The sequence below is a fragment of the Triticum aestivum genome, chromosome 2D (assembly GCF_018294505.1).
Source record: "Triticum aestivum cultivar Chinese Spring chromosome 2D, IWGSC CS RefSeq v2.1, whole genome shotgun sequence".
In the NCBI taxonomy this organism is placed as follows: domain Eukaryota; kingdom Viridiplantae; phylum Streptophyta; class Magnoliopsida; order Poales; family Poaceae; genus Triticum; species Triticum aestivum.
In genome coordinates, this window is record NC_057799.1 from 622,090,505 (window position 1) to 622,108,356 (window position 17,852).

The 17,852-nt window shown below is 41.9% G+C and overlaps 1 protein-coding gene across 1 annotated transcript in view; it reads right to left on the reverse strand.

The window, feature by feature from the left end:
* Window positions 1–7,482: 7,482 nt before the first annotated feature.
* The window catches only part of LOC123050495 (uncharacterized), a 54,770-nt gene continuing 44,400 nt past the window's right edge, over window positions 7,483–17,852 (reverse strand). The window contains exon 3 of the mRNA XM_044473277.1: window positions 7,483–7,656. Within this exon, the coding sequence (XP_044329212.1) occupies window positions 7,483–7,656 (174 nt within the window). The remainder of the gene's footprint in view (window positions 7,657–17,852) is intronic.

A 17,852-nucleotide genomic window follows, 5' to 3' on the forward strand; every position in this document is an offset into this window, starting at 1 on the left:
ATGATATTTTGCATTGTTGTTGTCATTGAGTATTTTCAAATCCCGACAAATCTTCTCACGACCGTCATCTTCCCTCCGAACTAGATACGGAGATTCCGGACAAAATTGTCTCACGCTCTTCATCTTCCCTGAGTCCGGTGGTAGGTGGCGTGTGAGCTCGCATCCATGGCCGATGGAGAGGCTCGAGCTCGCGGGCGAAGGTCGGGAAGAGGGGTGGCGGAATTGCTTGGTCAGCACCAAGGATGGAGGAAGAGGGCGACGGGAGCCATGGCCGACCAGGAGCGGCGTGCAAGGTCAGAGGGGCGGCGGAACTACATGCTTGGTCAGCAACGAGGATGGAGGAAGAGAGCAACGGGAACCATGGCCGACCAGGAGCGGCGTGCAAGGTCAGAGCGGCGACTCGCCAGCCGGGGCTTGCCGCCCGGGTAAGGACGGTGCTAGCTCCAGCCTGGCAGGGGCGACCGTCGCACAAAAGTAGGGGGCACGACCGGTGCTAGCGCGTTGTCGCCCGACGACCCGGCTGTAGATACAACCAGGTTTGCATTACAATTTCAGAAAGCAACAAAAACTTGGTCAGTTTTGAATTAGAGCTCACATAAACCTCATGTAACCCTTACTTGAAAACTACTAGGTTATACTTTTGCCTTGAAACACAAGTACAGATGGGATGGGTTGATGAGACAGTCGATCTATGCCAGCCTCAATCTCACATTTTGATCTTGAGATGGGGTGATCTCAACATCTTTCATCTTACCAGCCAGTCCGTGGAGGGTTCCTCCACGTCAGAGTAGGTCCAACATAATCATGTCATTTTTGTTTCGACAAAAACCATAGAGATTCAACTGTTTAAATTAACAACCAAACCAATTTCGTTTTGAGATACTTTGTATTCGGAACGTGTTGTTACATCATGGACCAACAATTGTGTATCTTCGTTTACTCGCTAGTTGCCATTACAAAATTCAAACTTGGGATATATGTCAAATATTTGTGCCCTTGCCGATGAGATCCGTCCTGCACCGGGACACGCACGAGGGGGCGAAGGAGCCCTGCCGCCGTCACGCCCTTTGGCGGTGACAGAGGAGGGGGTGAGTAGGAAGCAGCACTCGGAGGCGTCAATGGATCCCTCTCGTCGCCGTCTGCAGCTCGCGCCACCTGGTGCTTGGGACCACGGATCTGGCCGAGATCACCGCCGCCACCATGACCCAGCACATCCCACCATCGAAGGTCGCCCGCTTCCTGATGTAGCCACTAGAAGCCAAACCACGCAGCCGCGACCCTCCGCATCGTGACGCCCTTACCCGTCAGATCCGTCCCGCATCGGATCCACGCGCGAGGGGGCGAAGGAGCCCTGCCGCCGCCATTAGGCGGACTTCACCCAGTCATGCCCTCTAGCGGCAGCAGGGGAGGGTAGGAGGGGGAGGCGGGGCGCTGGGAGGCGGCTAGGGATCCGTCCCGTCGCCTGCGGGGGCGACTCTGGAGGGAGTGATCTCAACATCTTTCATCTTAGGAAAAAGTCTATTTTAAACCTTGAACTTGTAGAGATTCGGCGAAACGAACCCCACGTCGAAATCCCTGTCGATTGCACCCTGAACTATGCAATCCCGGTCTAAATCGAACCCTGACAGGTGTCAACCGGGATTCGCCTGACTAGTGGGCCAAAAAGCGGCAGTCTTGTCCACAGCGTGCTGGACCGGCCCATTTTTTATGTTACACTACTAAAATTATATCTAAAGCGTGAATCTTTTTCTTTTTTATATAATCTATGAAAAAATATATATTGCATGATTATTTTATTATTTTTTCTTTTTTATATAGTCCGTGAAAAAAATATCTAATGCATGAAACTTTTTTCAACTTGTTTTTAAAATTTGTGAACCTTTTTACAAATCTGGTGGACATTTTAGAATCCATGAAATTTTTCCGAAATCCGTGATTTTTTTTCAAAATCATTGAACTTTTTCAAAATCCATGTTTTTTCACAATTCATAATTGTTTTCGAAATTAATGAACTTTTTCCAAACATATGAACTGTTATTGAAACTTTATGATTTTTTTAAATCGATACTTTAAGAAAAAATATATGAACTTTTAGCCGCTTCACCACGGTGTGCACCCGTCCCCACAGGCCGGCCCATTTTTCTATTATGCTTCTAAAAAATATCTAATGCAGGAAACTTTTTCCTTTTTTAATAATCCGTGAAAAACTTATTTAATTCATGTTTTTTATATTTTATATAATACTTAAAAATTATCTAATGCATGAAACCATTTTAAATATGTTTTTCAATTTGTGAACTTTGTTTTACAAAGCTCGTGGAATTTTCAGAATCTCCGAAAAAATTTAAATCCAAGAATTGTTTTCTAAATAGATGAAAATTTTCCAAACCTGTGAACTTTTTTTGAATATGGATGAGAGTTTTTGAAAATCGATGATTTTTACATTTATGAACTTTAAGCCGCAGTGTTGACCATGTTGTCGTGATTTTTTTTGCCAAATTCATGATTTCTTTTTATTTCCGTGAACTATTTCAAAATTTTATAGTCTTTTCCATTTCCGTGAACTAAAGAAGGGTCAAATAGTACTGATTTTGTACCTGCGTACAAATAAGTGAAGTTTACGTAGTGGTTAATGGCTACAACGGTCAACGTTCTGCACTGCAGTTCGATTCATGCTACTCGCATATTAATTGTTGAGCATTTTTCTTTTCTTTTGCATTCTCTGTAGGTTTTGTTTTTTGAGGGAACTCTGTAGGTTGCTGGGCTTCACAGACTGCATGACGTGGATAGCCTGCTGGGCCAGACTGGGCTAGCCCAGTGTTTTTTCGGCGCGCTACCAATCCTGGGCATGATACACAATCCCGGTGTTCCAAAGGACCTAGGGTTCGTTTTAGACCGGGATTGCATAGTTTAAGGTACAATTGACAGGGATTTTGATGTTGAGGTTCGTTTCGCCTAACCTCTACAAAAATCATAGAGATTCAAGCACGTAAATTATCAACCAAACCAAATTAGTTTTGAGATTTACTTATTGGCATATCATAGATTTGTCAAAAATAACCTATTCTTTAATTTACTATAAAAAAGAAAAACATGTATGCATACCTAGGCGTGTGGTTCGAGATGACTTGGCGATAAATGGACGTGTTACTGTTGTATTCAATCCACATGTGACTGTTGTAGGATCCTACAATGTGCTCACTGAGACGATGGGCGTGTGAGAATTTGTTGTTGGAAGAACTTCATAAATTAGAATAATATATTTTTCCACTATTTTACTTGTAACTGCAACGTCACACCGATGTTGCAATGTCTTTCCGAATATTATCACAAATAGTAATTCTGTTGAAACACGTAGTCTCTATTACAACAAAATGACTGCCTCGCGCAACGCAATTTGTTTGTCACAATATCGATACCATATTGCAACGCCGATGCGGTTTGTTGCAATAGGTAGCCACTTTTTGCAACAATTTTGTAACTAACGCAACGACACGTTGATGTTGCAATATCTTTCCGAATATTGCCAGTAATAGTTATTCTGTTGAAATACCTAGTCTCTATTACAACAAAATGACTATCCTCGCGCAACGAAATTTGTTTGTTGCAATATCGCTACCATATTGCAACGCCGACACGGTTCGTTGCAATATGATGCCTTTATTGCAACAAAGTTGGTATTTATCGTGACAAAACTAGGTTATGGCAGTATGCACAGCCTATTACCACATCCGAAGAATTTGTTGTAATATTGCATTTAATCGCAACAGAATTTACTTGTAGCAATAAATTTTGTTGCAATAGACCGAAATCTTTGTAGTGAACCTTCTTCTTCTAACCTTCTTCTTCTAACTTTCTTATTTCCCATTTTGCAGAATTCATTCGCTTCACGGAAGTTAGCATAGATGGAGTGCTTGTTTGGATGAACTATGTTTCTTTTGTATCGATGAACTATGCATGTATGGTAGGATGACACTATTGTAATATGTATGGTTGGATGCATGTATGTGGAACTTGCTATGTATGGTTGATGGAACTATGCATGTATGATGAAATTATATGTGTTGGATATCTCATATGTTTGCTGTGAACTTGCCATGTGAAAAATATATATGTATCATCTATTTGCTGTGAAAATGGTTGGGTATAAGAAAAAACAGAAAAAGAGGCAATGCAGGCTCTTTGCCGTCTGCCACCGACGGCAACGGGCTCTTTGCCGTCCGCGACGGACGGCAAACCAGCCACGTGGCAACCACCTGTGCTTCCTAGCAGCTGACCCATTTGGTCAGTTTGCCTACAGTGGCAGACGGCAAAGGCTTGATGCTCTTTGCCGTCAGCCACGGACGGCAAAGACTGCCGTTAGCCACCTAACGGACTAACAGCGAATTTATTGCCGTCGGCTTTCTTTGTCGTCCGCCGCTGATGGCAAAGGCCCCTTTGCCGTCCGCTTCAAAAAGCAGACAGCAAAGAAGCTCTTTACCGATGCCTACTTTGCCGGAGCCTTTTGCCGTCCGCGGCAGACAACAAAGGCCTTTGCCGTCCGCCATCCTTGCCTTTGCCGTCTGCCGTGGCAGACGGCAAAGTAGCTGATTCCTGTAGTGATTGATGCAATTGAGTTGCCAGCAGATACATGATGGGAGCTGCTTTGGAAGAGTGTGAACATTGATAAGGAAAGAAAATTGAAAACCTTCGAGAGATAGATGTGGTGGACTACCTCTCACAATCAAGGTTACTACTAGTGTCTTGTAACTAAATGGAAATCTGAGAAGGAATGGAGAAAGGTTTTTAACAGAAGTGCTTGGTCTATGGGCAATCTTCCAACTGAGCTCAGAGGTGCTTTGTAATCGAGTTATGATGATCTACCATGGCATTAGAAGCAATGTTTCCTCTATTTAGCCTCATATCCAGAAGATTGGCACATATGTCATGATGATCTAATCAGGCTTTGGGCTACTGAAGCTTTTATGGAGGAGCATGATGAACAACTTCAAGAAAATACAACTGAAGAATATTACTCTGAGTTCATACATAGGAATCTCCTACAATGTGACCATTTACTTGCTGACCATAGTTGGTGCAAAATGCATGATCATCTAAGGTAGCTTGGTCAAAATATGTCTGGAGAAGAAAGATTTTGTGGAGACCATCGGGGGATAAAACTTTGTCCAAACTAAGATGTGTTTCAGTTGTCACTAACAAGGATTATATAGCACTCCCAATATGAACAAAGAGATGATTACATCGGCTTTTTCCTATTATAAGGGATCAAGTGTTGAGAATACAATTCTTAATAGACTTCCATGCATTCGTGTTTTAGATCTGACTAGTTCATCTATTCAAAGCATTATAGATTGCATTAGAAGTTTGATCCACCTATGACTACTTGATCTTAATGATGCAAACATACCTTACCTTTTAGAGTCCATCGGTTCCCTCATAAATCTTCAGATAATAAACCTACAAAGGTGCAGAGCTCTGAACAGCCCTCCTTTGGCGCTCACTCGATTGTGCAATTTAAGGCGCCTAGTTCTGACTGTATAGTGTATACCAATAAATCAGGTTCCAGAAGGAATATGCAGATTAGAATTCCTCAATGGATTAGAAGGATTTTCCTCTTAGTGGTGGAAGTGACAATGGAAAAACACAAGACGGGTGGAAGTTGGAAGGGCTGGAAGATCTCTTAGTCTCTCACAGCTAAGGCAGCTTGTGATTACCAAATTGGAAAGAGCAGCTACTTGTACTATAGACTCATTGTTAACAGGCAAAAAATAATCTCACATATGAATCACATTCAGAAGATGCTGACAATATTGGAAAGATCTTTCAGTAGTTAATCTCTCCACACAACCTGGAATATGTAGTTATGAATGGATTCTTTGGCCGGATACATGGCTTGGCAACACCCACGTGTCTTCATTTGTATACTTGAAACTCATAGACTGCAGTTCATGTGGGCATCTTCCACCAATTGGTCAGCTGCCCAACTTGAGATATCTGGAAATTGATAGAGTAACAGGGCTTACCAAGACTAGGACCGAGTTTGTGGACTGCGGGGTGCTGGTGCTAATCCCATGTCCAAGGATGCAGTTCTTACTTTCCCCAAGCTCAAAATGTTGAGGATACAGGATATGCCTAACTGGGAGGAATGATCCATTGTTGAAGAAGATGCTGCAACATCAACATCTGTGGAAGGGAAAGAGGAAGCCCTGACCCCAAGGATCCAGATGCTGTCATTACTCAAAGGATGCCTCAAGTTAAGAGCTCTCCCACGACAGCTTGGACCGGAGGCAACCAGCTTGGAATCGTTCCATTTAAGAGGAGCAGGCTGCTTAAAGATGTTGAAGGACCTCCCATTCATCTCTCAGATGCTTGTAATTGTTGGATGTGACGTCCTCGCTAAGGTCTCAAACCTTCTTAATATGAGAGAGATCCATGTATCTGGTTCTCCAAACTAAAACTTAAATTTGACGTTTTTTGAGGGGGTTTGTATTTGCAGCAGCTCTGGCATCAAATCCAAGAGCAGCAAACGACAAGTGTACATGTGTCCTAGTGAGTGAGAATACACCTAATTAAGATGGCAATAGAGACACAAAGTAAAAACACTGGTTAGACATTTAATTTCTTATTTGGTCTGCGTCCTGCATTGTTCGATCGTGCATCTAGGCCTCTACTCCGCCTATGCGCACTGTCTCCTTGCATAACTACCTGTCGTGGTGGCATCACGACAGATGCCATGAGATGTCTAAAAGTGTGTGTGTGTGGGGGGGGGGAGCATGAGGACGCCGGCGGGTTCCGGAGGCGAGATTGGCACGCGCGAGAGCAAGACTCAAGAAGTACCCAGGTTCGGGGCCCTCCGGGGGAGGTAACACCCCTAATCCTGCCAAAAATGGTATGATAGGCACAAGGGTTACAACGGTGCTCCTGGAGCTGTTTGCTGGAGGAGGAAGAAGGATCTAGCTCTCCATCTTGCCTCTCGTGCGTATGAATGGGTGTGTGCGTGTTCTACTGAGGCTCCACCGGGAGAAGGCCAAACCCTATGTATGGAGGGATCCCGGGGGGTCTTATAGGCCGCCCCCCGGGGTACAAGTGTAGAACTACATAGGAGCGGGGCCCTGGTGTCAGCATCTGGAGCCGGCAATGGGGCCCACTGGCTGCCCGGGCCCGCTAGCTGCACGACACTGTTGCTTGTCACCTCCCGCGTCATGGAGTGGTTGGCGTCGTGGGACTACAGTGCCGAGCCTGCCTATGCTGGGAGCCGTATTGAGAGGCGCCAGCCACCCCGATGTTTGAAAAAAATGCTTTAAGCTCCGGTGCCTACCGGGGGGTCATGCCCCCGACACTACTATTTTCATGGCCCTCTAGGGTTGACAATAAATTTGTGTTATTTCCATTAGTAGCATAAGCACGTGGACAACTTGTCTTTGATAAATTTGGCAAGGCAAACAAGGGCCAAGAGTGAGACCTTACATTTACACATCAGAATTAGATGGCTGCTCCATTAAGTATATTGGATGTAAAATCATTGTTTGCCAGCACTATTTTGTCTGCCTTGACAACAACACTTAGTTGAAGGGGTGCAAAGCTCCGACCAGGACCATAGAAATGAGGAAAGTAGTTACAACCATCAGCTGCCTCATAAATTAGGCCATCTGCAATCTAAGGCCAACTCCAGCGCGTGACCCCATCCCGTCCGGCCCTGTTCGTTTGGGGCAAAACGGACAAACCAGACGGCCCAGCGCGCGACGACCTGGACCCATCTAGTTCGTTTTGTGTCCGGGCCGATCCATTTCGAGTGCAAACATGCGCCGGGTTTGGGTCACGGCGGACAGCAAACAGACGTGTCGCTCATCCGCTTCGGGGCCGCGTGGTAGGCGGCCACCTACCTCCCACCGCCGGAACTAAATGCGCACGCGCGGTCGGCCCCACCTATCATCCGCCAGGCAAATGGTCACCGTCCTTCTTAAATGGGAAGCCGTGGACCGGTCGCAGTCCACACTCCCCACTCCAGCTCGTGCTGCCTCCTCGAAACCTGACACTCCCCAAACCCTAGATCTCCCTCTCCATGTCCTCGATCGCGCCGGTTGGCCGCCACGCAGCCATGGGCTTCTGGAACACCGACCTCAAGGGGAAGCACGGCCGCGAGGCTGGCTCGTCCTCGGGCCGCCGTCAATGATACGTCTCCAACGTATCTATAATTTTTGAATATTCCATGTTGTTTTAGTATCAATCTTGGATGTTTTATAATTATTTTATAGTCATTTTATATCATTTTTTGGTACTAACCTATTGACATAGTGCCAAGTGCCAGTTGCTGTTTTTTCATGTTTTTTACATCGCAGAAAATCCTTATCAAACGAGTCCAAATGCCATGAAACTTTACGGAGATTTTTATGGACCAGAAGGAAGAAGTTGGGCCCTGGTAGCACCTGGGGGGGGGGGGGTCCCGAGGAGGGGACAACCCCCCAGGGCGCGCCAGGAGGCCCAGGCGCGCCCTGGTGGGTTGTGCCCACCTCTGGTGCCCCCCGGACCGCCTCTTTGCTCTATATATACCCCAATATTCCAGAAACCCCTGGAGAGTCGACAAAATATTCATCCAGCCACCGCAGAGTCTAGAACCACCAGATCCAATCTAGACACCATCTCGGATGGGGTTCACCACCTCCATTGGTGCCTCTCCGATGATGCGTGAGTAATTCCTTGTAGACCTTCGGGTCCGTAGTTAGTAGCTAGATATCATCATAATTATTTGAGGTTCTATCAATTGCCCAACAGTAATTTGTTTACCCACCGTTTGCTATCTTTCTCTAGAGAAGCCACTAGTGAAACCTACGGCCCCGGGTCTTCCTTCTCATATATTTGCTTGCGATCTACATTTCCTTTGCTTTTATTTTCAGATCTATTAAACCAAAAATACAAAAATATACCTTGCTGCGATTTTTCCTTATTTATTTTATTTGGTGTTTGATCTATCAATTTACTAGACAATTATCTCATGTCCGTTTGCCTATCTTCAGGCGCCGTACCTCGAAAGGGATTGACAACCCCTTTAACACGTTGGGTTGTGAGGATTTGTTATTTTTGTGCAGAGGCTGCTTACGTTGTGATTGCTTGGTTCTCCTACTGGTTCGATAACCTTGGTTTCATATCTGAGGGAAATACCTACCGCCGTTGTGCTGCATCATCCCTTCCTCTTTGGGGAAATACCAACGTAGCTTCAAGCGACATCAAAAGGAATTTCTGGCGCCATTTCTGGGGAGGATCTTCATCATAACCAGGTTCCTAATCACAAATCTCATCTCCTTACCATTTACATTATTTACCATTTGCCTCTCGTTTTCCTCTCCCCCACTTCACAAAAAATTACCATTTTATTCGTCTCTTTTTTCCGTTCGCCGTTTTCTCGTCAGATCTATCCTTTGCTTGCAATCATGAGTGGTTTCGGTATGGCACCAACAGATGATGGCCTGACTCATAAGACTGGGCGTACAGGCAATCTGGATTCTAAAACTTTTATCTTGGGGCAAGGGAACATTATGGGAAAAGAACGTATCCAAGAATTTTTCAATTGTGTTGGGAATCTAAGTCTTCATGATGCTCCTATACTTAAAACTACTAGATCTTATGTGGATGCTATTTCAGCACTAGTTTTGAAACTTGAAAGTAAATTTATTCGCACCCATCCTACTTTGCAAAAATTGATTTTTGAGCTCCTCGATATAAAGAATCCTAGAGCTAAAAAGTTGGCCACTCTCATTCTTATGAATGAGTTTGACTACATAATTCGGGAAAGCTAGGGAAATCTTTGACTTTTATGGTATGAATCATGAAAAACCTGTGATAGATGAAATTCTTTACAATAGTGACTATGCTTTGAGACATTTGCTTGGGGATAATAAAATCTTTGATGAGAATCTTAAGAAGGAAGTCCCTGTTCTAGACATAATCCAACAAGTTTTTAATAATGTTAATCAACACTACTCTTGGATTGTTGCGGGAATTCGAAGGAGTTATGATGAAAACCAACTAAGGATTGCTAAAGCTTCCATGGATAATATGTTTTATGTTGTGTTTATAAAACCCCATGACGAAAACACCTCTAAGAAAACTAAGAAGAAGGAAGATGACAAAACTTAGATCCTTGCTTTATGCCTAGCTAAGTGCGTAAAACTATAGCGCTTGTTGGGAGGCAACCCAATGAATAAAATTTATTTTTGCTTTTTTGCTTTCTGTTCTTGAGTGTTTACACAATTATGCTACTGTTATGATTGTGTTTTTTGTGTTTTAATTAGTGTTTGTGCCAAGTAGAACCGATAGGATCTTCTTGGGTGATATCTGTTTGATCTTGCTGAAAAAGACAGAAACTTTGTGCTCACGAAATCAATTCTAATTTTTTTTATCAGAAAGACCTTTTGCCCTGATTCTTTTTGCAGAAGATTAATATACAAATTGCTCAGGTCGTCTTATTTTTTCAGAATTTTTGGAGTTCCAGAAGATTTCGTTTAAGTCAGATTGCTACAGACTCTTATGTTTTGACAGATTCTGTTTTCTTTGTGTTGTGTGCTTATTTTGATGGCTCTATGGTTTTCTTTGATGAGTTTTTGCCATAGAAAAGTTGGAATACAGTAGATATAATACAAAAAAAAATATGAATTGGTTTGATACAACACTTATAGTAGCGATTTACTTTCTTACACTAACGGATCTCACGAAGGTTTTGTTGAGTTTTGTGTGATTGAAGTTTTCAAGTTTTGGGTTATCTTACAATGGATGAAAGAAGGATAGAAGAGCCTAAGCTTGGGGATGCCACGACATCCCAAGCTATTATCCAAGAATGAGCAACCAACTAAGGTTGGGGATGCCCCCGAGTGGCATCCCCTCTCTCTTCTAACGATCATCGGTATTTTACTCGAGACTATATTTTTATTCATCACATGATATGTGTTTTGCTTGGAGCGTCTTGTATGATATGAGTCTTTGATTGTTTTATTTTGTGTTTTAAGTCATCAATCCTTGCTGGACACACCTATTTGAGAGAGCCAAAATTATGTCATGACTTGTTAGAATTGCTCTCTATGCTTCACTTAAATCTTTATGAGCAATGGACTTGCTGTAGTGCTTCACTTATATCTTTTTTGAACACGGTGTGCTTAGTAATTTTCAAGAAATTCTCTCTTGCTTCACTTAAATTATTTTGAGAGAAAGAAAATTTGTTATGCTCATGATCTTCACTTATATTTGTTTGAGCTTATGAAAAGCAACACATGAAAATTAGTCCCAAAGTGATAGATATCCAAGAAGGATAAAGAATAAAAAAAATGTCATGAAGATCATTGGACAAAATAAACTTGATTCATAGTAATAGTTTTGAGATATGATGATGTGATATGTGAGTTATGTTGGTGAGTAATTGTGCTCTAGTAAGAATATTGGTGTTAAGGTTTGTGATTCCCTATGCATGCACGAAAGTCAATAATCATGCAATGAAAATTATATCCTACTTGTGGTGCATTATTCGGTGTTAATTATGCTTAATGCTTGCTTACGAGATTATTCGTTTCTTGGTTGGTCTCTTCCCAATCTTTTGCTAGCCTTCATTTTGCACTAAGTATGATCTCTACTTGTGCATCCAAAATCCTTCAAACCAGTTTTGCCACATGATCCCACTATATCTACCTATATGCGGTATTCTTTTGCTGTTCTAAGCAAATTTGCATGTGCCATCTCTAATTTTCAAAATAAACTTCTCTTTTGTGTGTTTGTTTCGCTCGCGGAATGATAATGGGTGGCTAATATTTTCCATGCTAGATGTGTTATTCTCAAGATGAGTGTTTATTCACTTGTCATTGCACGAGAGTAAGGCAAAGGTATTAGGGATGCCCATTCCCAAAATGCAAACAAAACTGAATTTACTTTATGTTGTCAAATAATAAATTCCTTGGAAAGTGTTGGTATGGAGGGCAACCGTGGATACGGCTAGCCATGGAAAGTGAAAGTATGGTGGAAAAAGGAATAAATTTTATTTTCTGCTTGGGAACCGCCTATGGCATATCTAGCATGGAAAGTGTTCAGAACTCTAAGTCGTTTTCGTTGGTGGGATGGATACACCTCCCAAAATGTTTTTATCTCTAAGTTTTTCGCTTTGAGCTCTGGCACCTCTACAAATCCCTACATCCCTCTGCGAAGGGCCTTTCTTTTACTTTATGCAATTTTTTTTTGAAATTTGAGTCTCCATCTTCTCTTATAAAAGCACCAACTAGGAGGCAATATGATTGTACTTAAGTATTGGGTGTAGCTAACATTCGAGTGTGTTTCATGAATGGATCAATGTTTGAGCATGATGGGCCAGGGATAACTTATTTTAGCGTTGATATTTTGAAAGATATGGTTGCTTGTTGATATGCTTGAGTATCTAAATTATTATCTCAAAACTAGACTATTGCTTTGAATCACATAAAAAGTCCAAATGTCCATGCTATAAAGAAAAGAATATGATATGACATGATAGACAGCACTCCACATCAAAAATTCTGTTTTTATCACTTACCTACTCAAGGACGAGAAGGAGTTAAGCTTGGGGATGCTGATACGTCTCCAACATATCTATAATTTTTTATTGTTCCATGCTGTTTTATTATCAATCTTGGATGTTTTATAATCATTTTATAGTCATTTTATATCATTTTTTGGTACTAACCTATTGACATAGTGCCAAGTGCCAGTTGCTATTTTTTCCATGTTTTTTACATCACAGAAAATCCTTATCAAACGGAGTCCAAATGCCACGAAACTTTATGGAGATTTTTTATGGACCAGAAGGAAGAAGTTGGGCCCAGGTAGCACCTGGGGGGAGTCTCGAGGAGGGGACAACCACCAGGGCACGCCAGGAGGCCCAGGCGCGCTCTGGTGGGCTGTGCCCACCTCGGGTGCCCCCCGGACCGCCTCTTTGCTCTATAAATACCCCAATATTTCAGAAACCCTAGGGGAGTCGATGAAATATTCATCCAGCCATCGCAGAGTCCAAAACCACCAGATCCAATCTAGACACCATCTCGGATGGGGTTCACCACCTCCATTGGTGCCTCTCCGATGATGCGTGAGTAGTTCCTTGTAGACTGCTACCTCTTGAGCACTGCGTTGGTTTTCCCTTGAAGAGGAAAGGGTGATGCAGCAAAGTAGCGTAAGTATTTCCCTCAGTTTTTGAGAACCAAGGTATCAATCCAGTAGGAGGCTACGCGCGAGTCCCTCGCACCTACACAAACAAATAAATCCTCGCAACCAACGCGATAAGGGGTTGTCAATCCCTACACGGTCACTTACGAGAGTGAGATCTGATAGATATGATAATATTTTTGGTATTTTTATGATAAAGATGCAAAGTAAAATAAAAGCAAAGTAAAAAAGCAACGGAAATAACTAAGTGTTGGGAGATTAATATGATGAAGATAGACCCGGGGGCCATAGGTTTCACTAGTGGCTTCTCTCAAAAGCATAAGTATTTTACAGTGGGTGAACAAATTACTGTTGAGCAATTGACAAAATTGAGCATAGTTATGAGAATATCTAGGTATGATCATGTATATAGGCATCAGGTCCGAGACAAGTAGACCGACTCCTGCCTGCATCTACTACTATTACTCCACTCATCGACCGCTATCCAGCATGCATCTAGAGTATTAAGTTCATAGAAACAGAGTAACGCCTTAAGCAAGATGAAATGATGTAGAGGGATAAATTCATGCAATATGATAAAAAAACCATCTTGTTATCCTCGATGGCAACAATACATTACGTGCCTTGCTGCCCCTACTGTCACTGGGAAAGGACACCGCAAGATTGAACCCAGAGCTAAGCACATCTCCCATTGCAAGAAAGATCAATCTAGTAGGCCAAACCAAACTGATAATTCGAAGAGACTTGCAAAGATAACCAATCATACATAAAAGAATTCAGAATATTCAAATATTGTTCATAGATAAACTTGATCATAAACCCACAATTCATCGGTCTCAACAAACACACCACATAATAAGATTACATCGAATAGATCTCCACGAGAGAGGGGGAGAACATTGTATTGAGATCCAAAAAGAGAGAAGAAGCCATCTAGCTAATAACTATGGACCCGAAGGTCTGAGGTAAACTAATCACACTTCATCGGAGGGGCTATGGTGTTGATGTAGAAGCCCTCCGTGATCGATGCCCCTTCCGGCAGAGCTCCGGAACGGGCCCCAAGATGGGATCTCGTGGGTACAGAAGGTTGCGGCGGTGGAATTAGGTTTTTGGCTCCGTTTCTAATCGTTTGGGGGTACGTAGGTATATATAGGAGGAAGGAATACGTCGGTGGAGCAACATGGGCCCCACGAGGGTGGAGGGCGCGCCTGGTGGGGGGGGGGGGTAGGCGCGCCCCCTACCTCGTGACCTCCTCCTTTATTTCTTGACGTAGGGTCCAAGTCTCCTGGATCTTGTTCGTTCCAAAAATCACGTTCCCGAAGGTTTCATTCCGTTTGGACTCCGTTTGATATTCTTTTTCTGCGAAACTCTGAAATAGGCAAAAAAACAGCAATTCTGGGCTGGGCCTCCGGTTAATAGGTTAGTCCCAAAAATAATATAGAAGTGAATAATAAAGCCCAATAATGTCCAAAACAGAAGATAATATAGCATGGAGCAATAAAAAATTATAGATACGTTGGAGACGTATCAAGCATCCCCAAGCTTAATTCCTGCTCGTCCTCGAGTAGGTAAATGATAAAAACAGAATTTTTGATGCGGAGTGCTACTTGGAATAATTTCAATATAATTCTTGTTATTGTGGCATGAATGTTCAGATTTGATATGATTCAAGATAAAAGTTTAATGTTGACATAAAAACAATAATACTTCAAGCATACTAACTAAGCAATTATGTCTTATCAAAATAACATAGCGAAAGCAAGTTATCCCTACAAAATCATATAGTCTGGCTATGCTCCATCTTCCCCACACAAAATATTCATATCATGTATGACCCCGGTTTTGGCCAAGCAATTGGTTCATACTTTTAATGCGCTTCAGCCTTTTCAACTCTTACGCAATACATGAGCGCAAGCCATGGATATAGCACTATGGTGGAATAAGGTATAATGGTAGGGGTTATGTGGGAAGACAAAAAAGGAGAAAGTCTCACATCAACGAGGCTAATCAACGGGCTATGGAGATGACCATCAATTGATGTTAATGCGAGGAGTAGGGATTGCCATGCAATGGATGCACTAGAGCTATAAGTGTATGAAAGCTCAAAAAGAAACTAAGTGGGTGTGCATCCAACTTGCTTGCTCACGAAGACCTCGGGCATTTGAGGAAGCCCATCATTGGAATATACAATCCAAGTTCTATAATGAAATTTCCCACTAGTATATGAAAGTGACAAAATGAGAGACGCTCTATTATGAAGATCATGGTGTTACTTTGAAGCACAAGTGTGGTAAAAGGATAGTAACATTGTCCCTTCTCTCTTTTTCTCTTTTTTTTTATTTGGGCCTTTTCTCCTCTCTTTTTTATGGCCTCTTTTTTTTAGTCCGGAGTCTCATCCCGACTTGTGGGGGAATCATAGCCTCCATCATCCTTTCCTCACTTGGGACAATGCTCTAATAATGATGATCATCACACTTTTATTTACATACAAATCAATACTTAGAAGAAAATATGACTCTATATGAATGCCTCCGGCGGTGTACCGGGATATGCAATGAATCAAGAGCGACATGTATGAAAGAATTATGAACGGTGGCTTTGCCACAAATATAATGTCAACTACATGATCATGCAAAGCAATATGACAATGATGGAGCATGTCATGATAAATGAAACGGTGGAAAGTTGCATGGCAATATATCTCGGAATGGCTATGGAAATGCCATGATAGGTAGGTATGGTGGCTGTTTTGAGGAAGATATAAGGAGGTTTATGTGTGAAAGAGCGTATCATATCACGGGATTTGGATGCACCGGCGAAGTTTGCACCAACTCTCAAGGTGAGAAAGGGCAATGCGCGGTACCGAAGAGGCTAGAAATTTGCGGAAAGGTAAGTGTGCATATAATCCATGGACTCACATTAGTCATAAAGAACTCATATACTTATTGCAAAAATTTATTAGCCCTCGAAGCAAAGTACTACTACGCATGCTCCTAGGGGAAGGGTTGGTAGGAGTTAACCATCGCGTGATCCCGACCGCCACACAAAGGAAGACAATCAACAAATACTTCATGCTCCGACTTTGTTACATAACGGTTCACCATACGTGCATGCTACAGGAATCACAAACTCCAACACATGTATTTTTCAATTCCACAATTACTCAACTAGCACAACTATGATATTACCACCTTTATATCTCAAAACAATTATCAAGCATCAAATTTCTCATGATATTAATTAAAGAAAATTGCCATGCTATTTTAAGACTCTCAAAATAATATAAGTGAAGCATGAGAGATCAATAGTTTCTATAAAACAAATCCACCACCGTGCTCTAAAAGATATAAGTGAAGCACTAGAGCAAAATATATAGCTCAAAAGATATAAGTGAAGCACATAGAGTATTCTAATAATTTCCGAATCATGCGTGTCTCTCTCAAAAGGTGTGTACAACAAGGATGATTGTGGTAAACTAAAAAGCAAAGAGTCAAATAATACAAGACGCTCCAAGCAAAACACATATCATGTGGTGAATAAAAATATAGCTCCAAGTAAAGTTACCGATGGAAGTAGACGAAAAAGGGGATGCCTTCCGGGGCATCCCCAAGCTTTGGCTTTATGGTGTCCTTAGATCATCTAGGGGGTGCCATGGGAATCCACAAGCTTAGGCTATTGCCACTCCTTGTTCCATAATCCATCAAATCTTTCACCCAAAACTTGAAAACTTCACAACACAAAACTTAGTAGAAAATCTCGTGAGCTCCGTTAGCGAAAGAAAACAAAAGACCACTTCAAGGTACTGTAATGAAATCATTATTTATTTATATTGGTGTTAAACCTACTTTATTCCAACTTCTCTATGGTTTATAAACTATTTTACTAGCCATAGATTCATCAAAATAAGCAAACAACACACGAAAAACAGAATCTGTCAAAAACAGAACAGTCTGTAGTAATCTGTAACTAACGCAAACTTCTGGAACTCCAAAAAATCAGCCAAAATAGGAAGACCTAGACAATTTGTTTATCGATCAGCAGCAATTGGAATCAATATTTTATCACGTTCTGGTGATTTTTAACAATTATTTTTGTGAACAGAAAGTTTCTGGAAATTTCGGCAAGATCAAATAACTATCATCCAAGAAGATCCTATAGGTTTAACTTGGCACAAACACTAATTAAAACATAAAAACACATCTAACCAGAGGCTAGATCAAATATTTATTCCTAAACAGAAGCAAAAAGCAAAAAACTAAAAATAAAATTGGTTTGCCTCCCAACAAGCGCTATCGTTTAACGCCCCTAGCTAGGCATAAAAGCAAGGATGGATCTAGGTATTGCCATCTTTGGTAGGCAATCCATAAGTGGCTCTCATGATAGATTCATATGGTAATTTTATTTTCTTCCTAGGGAAGTGTTCCATGCCTTTCTTTAATGGAAATTGGAATCTAATATTCCCTTCCTTCATATCAATAATTGCACCAATCGTTCTAAGGAAGGGTCTACCAAGAATAATAGGACATGAAGGATTGCAATCTATATCAAGAACAATAAAATCTACGGGCACATAGTTCCTATTTGCAACAATAAGAACATCATTAATTCTTCCCATAGGTTTCTTAATAGTGGAATCGGCAAGGTGCAAGTTTAGAGAGCAATCATCAAAATCACGGAAACCT